Source organism: Seriola lalandi, unplaced genomic scaffold, assembly GCF_002814215.2.
Source record: "Seriola lalandi dorsalis isolate HSWRI2012SDOR001 ecotype SW California unplaced genomic scaffold, Sedor1 jcf7180002054418, whole genome shotgun sequence".
In the NCBI taxonomy this organism is placed as follows: domain Eukaryota; kingdom Metazoa; phylum Chordata; class Actinopteri; order Carangiformes; family Carangidae; genus Seriola; species Seriola lalandi.
Genome location: NW_019524971.1, coordinates 547,321 through 562,320, shown reverse-complemented (window position 1 = coordinate 562,320; position 15,000 = coordinate 547,321). Strand labels below are relative to the sequence as shown.

At 43.8% G+C, this 15,000-nt stretch overlaps 1 protein-coding gene across 1 annotated transcript in view; it reads right to left on the bottom strand.

Annotated features, from left to right (window-relative positions):
• The window catches only part of LOC111657884 (dachshund homolog 2-like), a 73,490-nt gene that overhangs the window by 19,386 nt on the left and 39,104 nt on the right, over positions 1-15,000 (bottom strand). Inside the window, exon 2 of the mRNA XM_023410228.2 lies at positions 8,327-8,442. Coding sequence (XP_023265996.1) covers positions 8,327-8,442 — 116 coding nt within the window. The remainder of the gene's footprint in view (positions 1-8,326; positions 8,443-15,000) is intronic.

The window sequence follows — 15,000 nt, the reverse complement described above, 5'->3', positions numbered from 1 at the left end:
GGTGCAGGCGGAGAGCTAGCAACATGAGGCTACTTTACTTAGCATGAACTTAGCTGGTTAGCTCCGGACACAGATATTTTATTCTACTTAATGACCACACGACGCCAGATCATACATGAGCAGCAGAACATGGGCAACATGGCCGACTCGTCACAACGAGGAGTGTGTGTGTGTGTGGTGAGGCGCCAACTCGTGGTATGCTAAAGTACAAGCTAAAGTTACTGTTACAGCGTGTTCATTAAATTTCCTTTCAATCCCTCCAACAGTTCAAAACAGATCACTCAAAACCACAATCGTCATCGTCACGGTGGCCGGAGAAAATGAGTGTGAGTAAACAGAAAATGGAGTCCCTCTCCCTCTGTGGGGTCAGGACTGCATTCTCAGATTTATTACTCCACTGAGGAATGTCTTGACACACACACAGGAAACGGCCCAACACACACACACACACACACACACACACACACACACAGCGTAGGTGGACATACACACTGATATACACTCGATCATGTGCCTGAATGTGCGCACACACACACACACACAAACAGTCATGTGCACAGACGCAGACATGACAAGAAAACACGCAGAACATGGATCACACACACACACACACACACAGAGTCAGAACGCCCGCTTCGCCTCAATGCAACCAGAAGACAATCAATAGTGAGGGCAGAGCCACAATACTGTTCTCCATCCTGACTATCAAACACACACACACACACACACACACACACACACACACACACACACACACACTCTCTCTCCTTCTCTCTCAGATCGATGGCTGTCCGCTGTGTCCACGGTTACCGAGCATCGACCCCCGTCGCTAATGGCGACCACGGAACCTTGGGAATTAGTGTGTGATTGATTGACAGGCTGCTTCAAAGACACGCACGCCATATAGAACCTGTGTGTGCGTGGGTTTGAGAGAGAATATAAATATATATATATATATATTTATATTCCTGTGTGTGTGTGTGTGTGTTTCACTGGTCCCCTGTGGGTTGTCCATACGTTGTTTACCCATCTCTTTTCCTTCCCGTGCATCCTAATGCTTTCCGAAGGACGAAAGAGAGAGAGAGAGAGAGAGAGAGACGAGAGGAGGGGAAGACAGAGAGGAGGAGTGAAAAGAGAAATAAGGACAGGTAGGATTATGATCGAAGAAGTGAATCGTCAGCGCAACATGACGCCAGAACTGCGAAATCAGCGAATCGAGAAGGTTTTTTCCCACCAACACCGATTTGAAACTTATGTCCAATTAAAACGGCCACAATTGTAACGAAGAATAAAGTCAGGTTGGTTGATCCCTTCTTTTCCAATGCATCGAAATGAGAGAAAGAAACGAAGGAGTGAAAAGAAAAGTAAGGACAGACATTATTATGATGGAAAAGCAGTGAATCGTCAGCGTAACGTGACAAACTTCTCCTGAACTGATAAATGAACTTGTCAGACATTGAGAGGATTTTTCCCACCAGTGCTGAGGTGACTGAAAACTTAGTTTGGCCCCAATTAATCATCACAATCAAGACCTTCCTGTGACTGAACCTGTTTGTAATCACCCCAAGTCTCTTTTGCCCTGCTAGCGACGTAGCCCTGCTAATGTTAGCTGGTCAGCTGGTCCACCACTGAAATATCTCAGCAACCAATGGATGGATGGCCTTGAAATTGTGTACCGACCTTCGTAGCGCGAATAAAGTGAATCATAAAGACTTTGGTGATCCCATGACTTTTCATCTGCGCACAGTTTATCTAAAATATGGACTGGCACAAGGTTTGGCACAGACTCTGACGTTTCCCCAATGACTTTAAACCGAAGAAGAAGAAGAAGCAGAACGTTAATTTGAGCACATCAATACATCTGAAGGGACTTTCTTTTAAGATAAAAGTTAAATAAAAAGTTCATACATGAGTTCTACCTTCAAAAACAAACAAACTTAAGAAATAAGCACCAAGTAAATGACGTCAGTAAAACCAAGACACAGATCGGATCTTTCTTTTATCCATCGTAGTCATTAACACCAGCCGTCATATAAAACATGTCTTCTGCTACTTGTAAGGCCCTTTTCAGTAAAAAGCCTCCGCCACATGGCAGGGCGATACTCTAAATGAGACCTGACAGTGTCCCTCCACAGGACAGTGCATCAGGACAGTCTTTAATAGCTTTGAGTTTGCTGGCGGAGGCTGTTGGGTGATCTTCGAGAGTCCTAAACCCCCCTTCCCTGAGCTCGCGTGAAACCCACCCCATTTGGCCCGAGGTCGTAAATATTTAATCCACTGCACCTACATCTCTGACGAAGTGCTCCGAACGCGCTCTCAGAGACGGAGTGACACTTTGAATAAAACAAACAGGAAAAACAGAGGAATTGCTCTTTGTGTTCTGAATTTAGAAACACACTGTTCTGGCCTTTTTTTGTTTTTCTTCTTCTTTCTTCCTGCGAGCACTCGGGAGTGCCAATTTACAAATGCAGTCGATTGCTCTTGTGCTGAGTCAAATAGATTTCAGCTCCGCGCTCCGGCACTTAGGTCGCCCATCTTTAGCTCTCACTGGATGTCCAAGACGACCATTTGCTGCGGCCATTTTGTGTCATCTCTAATAGACACAGACACTGGTTTTTAAAGTTATTGTTTCTGCAAACTCTTTGACTTTAAGATGTTCTTAAGACTCTGAAGATTGTGTTTGTTCATCAGAATCAATTTAAGGTTTTCACGGTACGGCAACCGGAGTTGCAGGTCAATGATCTAGAGGAACACCAGAGGCAACAGTGGATCTATTGCTTGTTAAAAGTCAATGCTTTTATCAATGATTAGAGGTTCAGTCCGACTGGTTAGGGTCCGTCTTTATTGTGGGGTTTCTACTTCATAATAAAGTCAATAGTTCTGGTTCTATTCCCTGTTTGAAGGGGTTCTGGTTGATAGTTAAAGCCAATGTTTAATTACTGATTAACGTCAACAGTGACAGTCGGTGTTATGGGGTAATTCAGATGGACAGAGGAGTTTAGTGGTTCAATTCCCTGTTAAAGCCAATTGGGTCAAGCAAGGCACTAACACTAGCAGTGTTACCGGACATGTTCTGTGCAGAAAGACAGAAGAAAATTACATTGAAAAGTTAATTATTCCTTTCACTCTGAAGTATTGTGGAGTGCGAATGTGCGAAAGGTTTTTGTTTATTAGCAGAAAGCAGCACAATAAAAAGTTTTCATTCTGTGCTTTGAATCATTAAATCACAAAAAATTGGTAAACATCAATTTTCTAAACAAAACAGCTCCGACTCCAACAATCCTCTTTTATTGGAAGTAGTTATTTGAAGGCTGGTAAGAACAGAAGAGGTTCAGAGTGTTTTATTGATGAAGTGTGGTGGAGGTGATGAAAGTTTATAACCTCATTGATTTTCTTCTGGCTAAACTTTACACTTTTGACCGTTTATGATGATAACGCCAACAAAAATCTATTTATAAAGCGCTTTACGCTCATGATCGTTTGATTAAACTGTAATTTTCAAGAATTATGTTGCTGTTTGTTGGTGAGTTTAGCCACGGAGGCTAACGCTGCTAATGCTAACGAACGCCCAACAAACCCTGCTTTTTTTCTACGTTTTCTTCTTCTGTTTATTTCACCTCAGATGCTGCACTAACATCACACAGCTATACATTTTTAACGCAGCAGAAAAAGCTTCAACCAGATTTTTCCTGTTATTTCAAATTAGTAACGAACGCGACCAGCGGGGGGCGCTAGCTGCGGCGCGGCGCTGATTATTGTTTAGTCTTCGTGTAGAAAAAGCGGGAAACATGATCCAAAAAACAAAGAAGAAAAGGAGAGATGAAAAAGACTTAATGTCACTTTAGTCCTCCTCAGCCCTCCTCCCTCCCTCCCTCTCTCTCTCCCTCCCTCGCTCTCTCTCTCTCTCTCTCTCTCTCTCTCTCTCCCCCCTTCATCTCTCCCTCGTTCTCCCCTCCTCTCTCCCTGCAGGTGCACATAAGAGTCCTCAGATGAGTGTATTCTTTTCAAGACAAGATTGAAAGCACTTCATCTGTAACCTACACAGAGTACTCGTGTGTGTGTGTGTGTGTGTGTGTGTCAAAGTCTGTGTGTGTGTGTGTGTGTGTGTGTGTGTGTGTGTGTGTGTGTGTGTGTGTGTGTTCATTCGCCAGATGTGTTTATGTTTGTCCCTGCAAAATGTGTGTTTATGTCCCGGTAGTGTTTTCGAAGAAGAGTGTGTATGTGTGTGTGCGTGCACATAAAGTGTTTGTGTTCATGTGTCCCTGTATCCAAAGTGTTTGTAGCCGAGTGTGTGTGTGTGTGAGTGTGTGTGTGTGTGTGTCTGTGTGAAGTGTGTATATATGTGTGTGTGTTAGAAGACAAGGCGAACCATTGAGCTGTTTTTGAAGTGAATTAACAAGTCAAATGAGTGCCGCAGCACCCTGCATAGGTTTCCACACACACACACACACACACACACACACACACACACACACACACACACACACACACTCTCACGCTTATCATCACAGCTTCTTTGTTAAGGAAGATGAGGCCAATTAAACTGATATCACTCTTGTTGTCGTTTAAGCTTCCTCCCTCGCTCTTTCTCCCACCTCTCTGTTTCTTCTTCTTCTTCTTCTTCTTCACCATCATCTGTTTGTTTTTTTACCTCCTTTTCTTCACATTTCCTCCTGTACCATCTCGTTTCTTTCTCCACCTCCTCCTTCATCTTCTCTTGGCAGTTTCTTCTTCCATCCTTTGCCATCTTTCCAGCCGTCTTCTTATCTGTCTTTCCACGATTCTTCCTCCATCCATCTTTTATCTTTCCCCGCTCCTTCCCTCTCTCTTCTCTTCTCTTTGATACCGACTTCCTGTCTCTGTTTGTTCTTCTTCCATCTGTTTTAAACCCGTCTCTCTTCTTCCTCTTTCAAAATAAAGCTTGGAAAGAAGGAAAAAAACAGAGGAGGACGAAATGGAGGGCGAGAATCAAAGATAGGACGTACTAGGACAGGTAGGAGGGAAGGAAGGAGGGAGAGTGGAAGGAGACAAGAAAGGAGGCAAGGGAGTGAGGTAGGAAGCGAGAAAGAAGAGAAAGAGGTAAATCAAGGAAGGAGACAGGAGAGAAAGAGCAGAGGAAAGGAAGGAAGGAGAGGGAGGAAGTTGAGGAAAAAGGAGGGAAGGAAAGAAGAGAATGAGGGAAGGATGGAGGAGAGGATAAAAGAAAAGGAGGAAGTGATGTAGTAAGTAGAAGGAGGGAGGAAGTGAGTCGAGGAAGAAAGGAAGAAAGAAAAAGTTTGACCTTCTTCCATCCCATTTATTCCCTTCATCTTTTCCTTCATCCTCCTTTCTTTTTTCACTTCTTCCAACTTTCTTCCTTTTCTTCTCTTTTCTTCCTCCTTCCATCTTTTTTGATCTCCCCTCTCCTCTCTCAGTTTCCTTCTTCTTCTCCTCCGTCTCTCTGTTTATGCTTTTTACTCATCTGTCCTCTCTCTCTTCATTTCATCACTCGTTCCTCGTCCTCCGCCTTCTTCTCTCTGTTTTCTTCAAACTCCCTCTCTCTCTCTGTTTTCTAACAGTGTGATAAATGTCCATCTGTGATTGGCCGATGCCCCCCATCGCCGTGGCGCCCGCGAGGTCGTAAACAACAGCCCGTCTCCCCCGGCAACGTGGCGTCTCCATGGACGCAGGGCCGCTAAGGCGACCAACTCTGCATGTGTGCGACATCCGAAGACTGCCAAGTGTGTGTGTGTGTGTGTGTGTGTGTATTTGTGTGTGTGTATGTTGTATATATGTACTGTGTGTGTGTGTGTGTGTGTGTGTGTGTGTGTGTGTCAGCTAATGGGCGATCATAAGTGAGCAAATGTTTTCTCTGGGTTCCACTAATGTTCAGCAAACACACACACATTTCTGTGTGCACACACACACACACACACACCTGATGTGTAATTTGTGTGTGTGTGTGTGTGTGTGTGTGTCATTAGTATGCCACAGTGAGCTGTGTCCATATGTCACTAAACACAACCATGTTTTATTTATCCTGGAGAGAGAGAGAGAGAGAGAGAGAGAGAGAGAGAGAGGGAGGTAAACAGTCACTGTCAAGGGTACGAAGGGAGGGATGGAGGGATGGAGGGAGAGAAAAAAGAAAATTGGCAAGATGAGGTGAAAAGAGAGAGGTGAGAATGAGAGGTGAAAGAACGGTGGAGGGAGAAGTGGAGAAGGAGGGATGAAAAAGGAAAGATGAGACGAAAGTTTAGAGAGGGAGAAAAACGTGCAAGTTAGAGGTTAGAAATGAAAGGATGGGAAGGAGGAAAAGAAGGGAGGATAGAAGGAAGCAGAAAAAGGAGGGAGGAGAGGAAGAGGAGAGAGAGAGAGAGTGAGATGACCAGTGAGAAGTTAGAAATCAAAGATGGAGAGAAAAGGGAGGAAAGAAGGAAGGAGGTGTGGAAGATGAGAAGAGAAAAGAAAGGAAGGAAAAGGGTGAAGGAGAGGAGGAAAGAAGGGGAGAGAGGTGAGGAAGATGAGAAGATAAAAATTAGGGAAGGAGGGAGGAGAGAATAAAGGTAAGAGGGAAGGATTGAAGGAGGGAGGGAGTAGGAAGTAGATAAGGAAGAGGAAACGAACAGAGGGAAGGAGAAAAGGAAGGAGAGAAGAGAAGGAGAGGAAAGTGAGATGTTAGAAATAAAAGAAGGAAGGAAGGAAGTCATGAAGCGAGCGAGAGAGAACAGAAAAGAGGGGGAAGATGAGTCAAGGAAGGAGGGAGGAGGAGGGAGAGAAAGGAAAGGAAAGAGGGAAGAAGAAAAGGAGATTAGGAGGGACAGAAGTGGGGACGACAGAGCACAGAAAGGAGGACGAGAGATGAGTCGAGAAGAAGGAGGGAAGAAAAGAGGGAGGGAGGAAGGGAGGGAAAGAGGAGGGAGGGATGGACAGATGGAGGAGTGGGACCCCAGAGACGTGTCATTCATCACACCACCATGCAGTCTGCACTCGTTCACCCTCTCTCTCTTTCTCTTTCTCTGCAGGTCTCTTCCTCCTCCTCTTCTTCTTCTTCTTCCTTAAATGGCATCTCTCTTTCTTTCTCTCCCTCCATCTACCATTCATTTATTTTTCCGTTTTATTTATTTTTTTCATCCCTCCATCGCTGTCGCACTTCTAGATAATTTGTCTCCTCCTCGGTCCATTTCTCTTCCCTCCTTCCTTCCCACCATCTCTCTCTCTCTCCCCCTCTCTTCTTCTTTGGCACTCGTTTTTAGGTTTCATCATCTCCTCTGGCGACATCCCTCCTTTTCGTCTCTCCATTTTCCCCTCTCGCTGTTTTTCGTTCCCTCCATTTCCACTTTCTGTCTCTTTTCTTCTTTTTTTTTCGCTCATAGACGAAGGAGAAGGATGGGAAAAGAGGAGGGTAAGGAAAGAAGGAGGGATGAAAGGAGTGAGGAACTGAGTGGAAAAGGATGTAGGATGGAAGGATGAAGGAGAGGGAAATAAAAAAGATAGAGAGATAAAGGAGAAATGAAACAGATTGAGAGCTGGAGAGAGAGAGAGAGATAAAAGGATAAAGATGAAGTAGACGAATGGAAGGACGGATGAAACAGAAAAGAACGAGTGCTGCCACTTTGTCCTGGTGGACGAGTGCGGTACTGCAACAGACGCACGTCATCAATAACTGCAGACAAACCGTCGATCACTCGTCTCGTAGCGTCAATTTATAAAAGCTGAATTTTTCCTCGACCGTGGATCTTCACGTTTTTCATCACTAACGTACTAAAGTTAAATAATATTGATCCTATTTTTATCATTCAGCAAATATCAGCAGCTTCTTCTTCTTCTTCTACTTAATGTTTCCTGAAGGTGAAACAGTTGCTGCATCACAAAATCTGACGGATATGACAGAATATGACGTAACACTGGTGGTAACGCCATGTTTTTTCTTCTTTTCTGCTGATGCCTGATTTTGTCAGAGAGAGGCTTCATAGACTGTGGGAGATGGGAGCAGCTGCAGGAAATCTTCCCTAGAAGAAGAGTCTGAGAGACGAGCCGGCGGGTGGAGGGAAGGTGGAGGTGCAGCGACGCCGGCGTTGTACTTATCAGGGTCATTATTTCACACCGTCAACTACAAAAACAACTCAACAGCTTCCACCGATCGCAGCGGGGACGAGGCCTGACAGGCAGAACCCAGGGCGCAGAGAGAGTCCTCCCAGCATTCCCTGCTGCTGTGTTTAGAAACACCAATCCCCGGTGGAAATCACACCCTGATATCCACGGAGAGAACGAAGAGGAGGGAAGACAAAACAGAAAAGAGGCACAAAGACATCATCTCTCTCTCTCTCTCTCTCTCTCTCTCTCTCACCGGTGTGGGACAGCAGGTTGGGGGACAGCAGGCCGGGGAGGCCCGGGTGCAGCAGCCTGGGGCTTTCCTGGATCCCTGCACCAGAACAACGCTTCGGAGGACGGCCCGGACGAGAGCTGGAGGGGGGGAGAGAGAGAGAGAGAGAGAGAGAGAGAGAGAGAGAGAGAGATTAATTACTGTGACACAGAATTAAGAGTCACAGCGTCGTACTGATCGTAACTGTTGATCCTGGGAATCTGTCAGACCGTGTGACGTGAATCGAGATCAACAACGACTGATTTCATGTGATTCACTGAATGTTCACTTTGTCACTTTTGAGTAACTGAATAAAAATAAAACAATATTTCCTCCATTTGACTGATCCATTGACTCTCATGTTTTTAGTTTAGTTTCAACAGATTAATTAATAATTCCAAAATAAAGACAAATGTTGAAACTAAGATTAAACATCTTTAACACATAAATGATGAATATTTTCAATTATAAGGATAAAACATTGTAGGAATTTACTTTTTGTCAATTCCTATAATGTCAATTTTAATTTACTATTATTAATAAAGTATCAGCTGATGTTGAGTGTTTACAACAGTAATAAACTGTTTCCTTCTTCACCTGCTGCTTCACAGTTCAAAGTTTAATGCAACAAGTTTTTCTTCAGATTTTCACACTGGAAGTTTGTTTTTCCAGCGTGATCCAGAAAATTAAAAATATCCGGAGCAGCGTCGGTCTGAGCGTCACCTCAGCGGTCGCCGCTGACAGCTGGACGCTCCAGCCGAGACGACAGGTCGCTCACACCTAATCAAATCACATGCTGACAACACACACGGCCCCGTGGACTTCCACTGGCCGGCGGACCGGAGGAGCGGGTGGATTTCAGGGCAGTCCGACAAACACCGGTCGGTCGCTCTTATAGTCACTGTCTCCGGGGAAATGATGCGACGAGCACGAATCATCTTTTCTCTGTGACATTTTCACACCTCAGAGTTCTACAACCAGCAGAAACAGCAGGAGCTGCCACGTCCTAAAACATCCAGCACTTAAAGACGGACAGACAGAGTTTCAGCAGCGACCTCAAGAAACACTGACGCAAGAGCGGGAAACAAATATTTGATGCAATAAATGTGTTTTGATCGTCTCAGGATAACACCAATAATACTCTGATATCAAAATACTATACTGGTTGTTCCAGCTTTTATTTTGTATTTAGAGCTCAGCTGCTTCACAATAAAAGCCCTCTCCAAATACTTAAAATTTTAAGAGACTTTTTAGGGATTTCAGTTCATGATCTCCGACTACATTCCTGCATACGACGCATTTCTTGTTTCATTTCTTTCTTTTGTCAAAATATTTGCAGCAATAAGACTTTTACTGTGAAGGAGCTGCAGGCAGGAACTGGTTAACACGGCAACTGAAATAAAACGTCATCTACATATGTAGATTTTTATGTATTTGTTGCCAAAGAATCAGTTTAAAATACGAAATGAGGGACAAACTGACCGGAGCTAAATATGCTAACACTGATGTAAAACAGCATTTACACACACAAGCACACGAAGACATGTTGTACATGTGCAAGTGAGCCTGAATACAGATCTACAACACACACACACACACACACACACACACACACACACACATAACCTACTGTATTATGCATGTGCACACAGGCATAAATAAACACACTGGAAACACAAAAATACAGTAACTGCAACAAAACATAAAGGAAGGTACACACACACACACACACACACACACACACACTCAGGAGGTGCGCATGCAGGCCAACTCTCTGCAGGGTGGCTAAGTAACAGATGGCCATCCAAAGTCATTTACACCTAGAGAGAGAGAGAGAGAGAGAGAGAGAGAGAGAGAGAGGACCATCTAAAGCCTCTACAAAACACCGCCACAGTGTCACCTGATGACAATAGAACAGAGTAGAATAGAAGAAACCCTAAACGAACACACGGGTCAGAATGGGACATAAATCCACAATAAGCTGAAGTTTCCAAATCCAACAACAACAACTCACACAGTGTTTTTAAACTGCTCTTTATCATCGATATATATTCTTCGAATGTTCGTTTCCTTTTTCCCAGAGACGTTAAACATCCAAACGAAGACGAAGTGACGCTCTGATCGCTCACGTTTTCCTTATTTTCCTGTAACATTGGTGCGAACAGCTGCTGCTTCTTTACTTCACTTCTTTCCGCTCGGATCTCAAACTGCTGAGGACGAAGACTTTCCATGTGCAGCCGTCACGTGCACATTTAAAATCCTTTCACAGGGATTTTAGTCCAGTTCGAACCAAGTCACGGAGCTAACTAGCTAGCTTAGCTCAGTGAGCTAAATCTGCAAACAGCTGCTTTAATTTTTACCCCTCAAAACTGGTGGTTACTTTAAGAACTGAAGCTTCGTCTTTCCGTCTTTCACCACGTCCATAATCTGGTTCTGAGGCTGAGACGATCCTGTCTCAGATATCTGGTTTGGTTCATTTAGCAGAAGCAGAGCAAATGTAAAGAAGAAGAAGAAGAAGAAGAAGAAGAAGAAGAAGAAGAAGAAGAAGAAGAAGAAGATAAGATCTAGAACCGTTAAGCTGCAGTATGTGTTACTTTAAATAAGAGAAAGGAAATGGTGTTATTTATAACGTGGCAATAATGTGCTAATGTTTTACTGTCGCTACTTCTGCTCAATCGCTGGTGACGTCATTTTACAGCTTCTTAGAATAGAACAGAATAGAATAGAATAGAATATAATAGAGTAGAATAGAATATAATAGAATGGAATAGAATAGAATAGAATAGAATAGAATAGGACAGAATAGAATAGAATAGAATAGAATAGAATAGAATAGAATAGGACAGAATAGAATAGAATAGAGTAGAATAGAATAGAATGGATGTCGGGCTTTTCAGGAACATGTATATCGGTCAGATCCCACTGGGAGTGAGAGAGGGAGGGAGGGAGGTGGAAAGAGAGAAGAGAGAAAGTGTGTAAAATAGATGTGGGGAGAAAACGTCTGAAAATGTTTTGGGGTGTGATCCTGTATGTGAGAAAAAGACACACACACACACACACACACACACACACACACACACACACACAAACACACACAGGTGTTTGCATTCAAACCTTAGAGCCTTTCCATCAACAATCCCCGGCTCCCTTTCATCTCCCATACATCCACAATGGATACATGTTACAGTACCAGGTGTGTGTGTGTGTGTTTTCATCTGCATCCATCCATGTATAAGCAACATTAAGGTGTGTGTGTGTGTGTGTGTGTGTGTGTGTGTGTGTCTGTGTGTGTGTGTATCCACATGAATTCATGCCATGTGTGTGTGTATGTGCGCAAAGGACACATGATATCGCCGTCTCATTAGCCTTACAGTTCTTTGTTCAGAGTAATGACTGCAGTGTGTGTGTGTGTGTGTGTGTGTGTGTGAGTGTGTGTGTGTGTGTGTGTGTCCCGTAGGGTTGCCATATGTTGGGCATTAATCCTCGTCAACGGTCCACTCTCCTTACTGCACCGAGCACAGGAACAAAGAGCAGGTCACACACACATACACATCAAACACACACATGATGCACGTAGAACCTTTCACACACACACACACACACACACACACACACACACACACACACACACACACAGTCAGTCCACTGACCTACATTCATTTGTTAACCCTTCACCTTGACTGCATTCAAACCCTTAAATAGAAACAAATCCATTTGTCCTCCTCTGGCTCTCACTGCTGCACCTAAACACTTGATGGTAGGAGAGGTAAGAAAGGTGACCTTTGACCCCCTGACGTCCTCACTCGTCCGCATTCACACCGCGGAGCCATTCACTGGTCGGGTCCTTTAATTTCCTGCAGGATGCAGCACGCAGAGAGAGCAGCGTGACCGCAGAATCAGTCTCACCACAAACACATGAACTTATTCACTGTTAAACATTTCCTGGTTCCGTGAGGTTCCCCTGCAGTTTCCTCACGGTGACACTCAGACGGGCCTGAGGTCAGGTCACAGAGAAGGACGAGAGCTGAACGATAAAACTGGAAGGTTTTTCTCAGACAATCTCTCCTCCAACCTCCAGGTTGTTCACACTCTCCACGTTTACAGAACAACTCCACCGTCCAACAGCCGCTTTAATAAGGGTGAACCGGCTCCTTATAAACCTGGGCTGGACTCACTGGACCGGTCAGAACCAGCTGCCAGCGATTCACAATCTTAAACAACTTTGAAAACGATTGAAAAAGTCTCGTTTTGGTATCAAACAGATGTCAAATATGAACACGATGGCACAACCGCGGGTGCCGACGCTCGCCCAACGTTGGCCCGAGTGCTGCTAACTTGAGCTTATTCTAAGACAAAAAAAGGGCCCAAAAACCTCTGTCCAGATCTCAGCCACATCTGGTACAAGAACACAGCTGGATATGGCGACACTCTTGGTGGAATATCAAATCAAAATAACCCTCCAACTTCCTTTTTTTAATGCTTTTCATACGGATTAATCCTCAGTTTTTAAGATACAGTACTTGATTTTTGGGAACTACAATTATGGACTGCATTTCCCATGTGAACTATCCATGTTATTATGAGCTTTAAAGCTGCTATAATCAATGTTTTCATATCACTAGAAATGAAAAGAAACCAAACAAAACCTACAAACTCCAGAGTTTGCACATGTAACTATTAAATCCTGGTTTCATGAACTTGTTTCAGCCCTTATCCCCTGAGATAAGTCGTAAACAAACCCAGAGGTTTCGCTGAACTAAGAGAAAAACAAAGCAAATCAAGTGTTAGCAGATGTGGCTAAACTGTTAGCTTGTTTACAGGATTAATCGCCTTTATTGTTCGCGTTCGTCGCCACCTACTGGCCCCACGCCGCCGTGTCACGGATAGAACCACTAGCCTGAGCTACAAAAACACGACACAAGCTGCGATACTTCGTTAGCTTTAATTAGCGGTAACGCTTTAATTAGCTCAACAGAACAGAGATGAAGACGAGGATCAGTCCAACAGGTTTCAGTGGCTCAAAAAAGTAAAAGCACAGTAGAAACAGCTGGAGGCGGCCGGTCTGCTCCCGTTTCTTTACAGTGATTATAATAATGTCTCGTAATTAAAGCGGTAACGATTTATTGGTGTTGATTAAAAGGAGACGCGCGGCAGCTTGTGAAATGTTTGCTGCTGATGTATTTTTGTTTTTTTGATGACCTTTTTAATTGGCCAGGAACACACGGCAACATGCCACGAATGGAAAACATGAAACTGACATTTCACACACACACACACACACACACACACACACACACACACACGATGATCTGATGAGCCACCTTGAAGTAAGTCTTCCCACTCTGACACACGCGCACCCTCGCCTGTCCTCCCAAATGGCCGTTTCTATGGAGACAGAGCCTTGATCAATACTCCGTCATTGGCTCTGATGGCCGGTCAGGGTCGGTCACACACACACACACACACACACACACACACACACACACACTCACACACACACACACGCACACGAAGGAACGCACAAACAGGCATGGCGGTGAATAAGCACGGACTCGCTAACGCGTTTGACAGATTGATTTAGCTCAGAACGTGCAGGGGTCTCACACACACACACACACACACACACACACACACACACACACACACACACAGTGTAGTTTATCAAGGCCTGCTGCGGTCAATACGTGGGGTAGAGCGAGGGGTCAACCCTCTTTAGCTAAAATCTTTCATCTTCCTCTCCCTCTCCTCTTTTATCTCTCCATCACTCCGCTGATCCCGCTCTCCTCCTCGCTCTCTTTCTTCTCCTTATTTTTCTTCTTCTCTTTCTTTTCGTCGGTTTTCTGTTTCAATCCTCCGTCGTCCTGAGATTCATATTGGTCTTTGTTGTTGGATTTAGTTTCCCTCTCGCTGGTTCTGTCGTTCTGCCTCCTCTTTTCTTTGTTTTTTATCCTACACAGGCGGAAATGTGTTCGTGGTTTAATATATTTTCTCTCCAGATGAAAATAATCCAGATGTCTGGAGCTAATAAACTCTTAATTACTCAGTTTTCACTCTTACATCAGTTTTAGATTTTATTTTTACGCATTAACTTTTAATTTGTCTTTAAATTTCACAGTTTTCCTCTTTGACCTTATTTACATGTATTTATTTGTACAGATTTTAAATATAAACAGCAAAGTGTAAAGTCACATTTTCTCATATTTGAGCTTCTTGTGTGAATATATTTTCAGTTTTTATATATTTTATATAAACGGATTGTAGATAAAGTGAATATTTCCTTTCGTTTTATTCCTTTATTAAACGTTTCTATTGTTTTTCTTGTTGCTTTTTCTATTGATTCGTCTTCAGTCTGTGTTGCAGGATTCATTCAAAGTATTTCCCATGAACAAAAGATGATGTTGACTTTCTGAGTTACGTTAAATGAACACATCAACGTTAAAGAGGAGGATAAGTCAGAGCTGTTGTTTGTGCTGTTCAGCGTGTGATGAAGACGTGGAGATGAAGGTGTGTCGTCAGAGTCTGGATGTTGCTGTGACGAGTGAAACCCGGTGTGTTCGCATGTATCTGCTGACTGTGGAGACGCAGCCTGGTTCAACTTTTTACCTGATGAACCTGCGTTTTTATTTATGTATGTATTTATTTCTTCAACCACAGCCCCC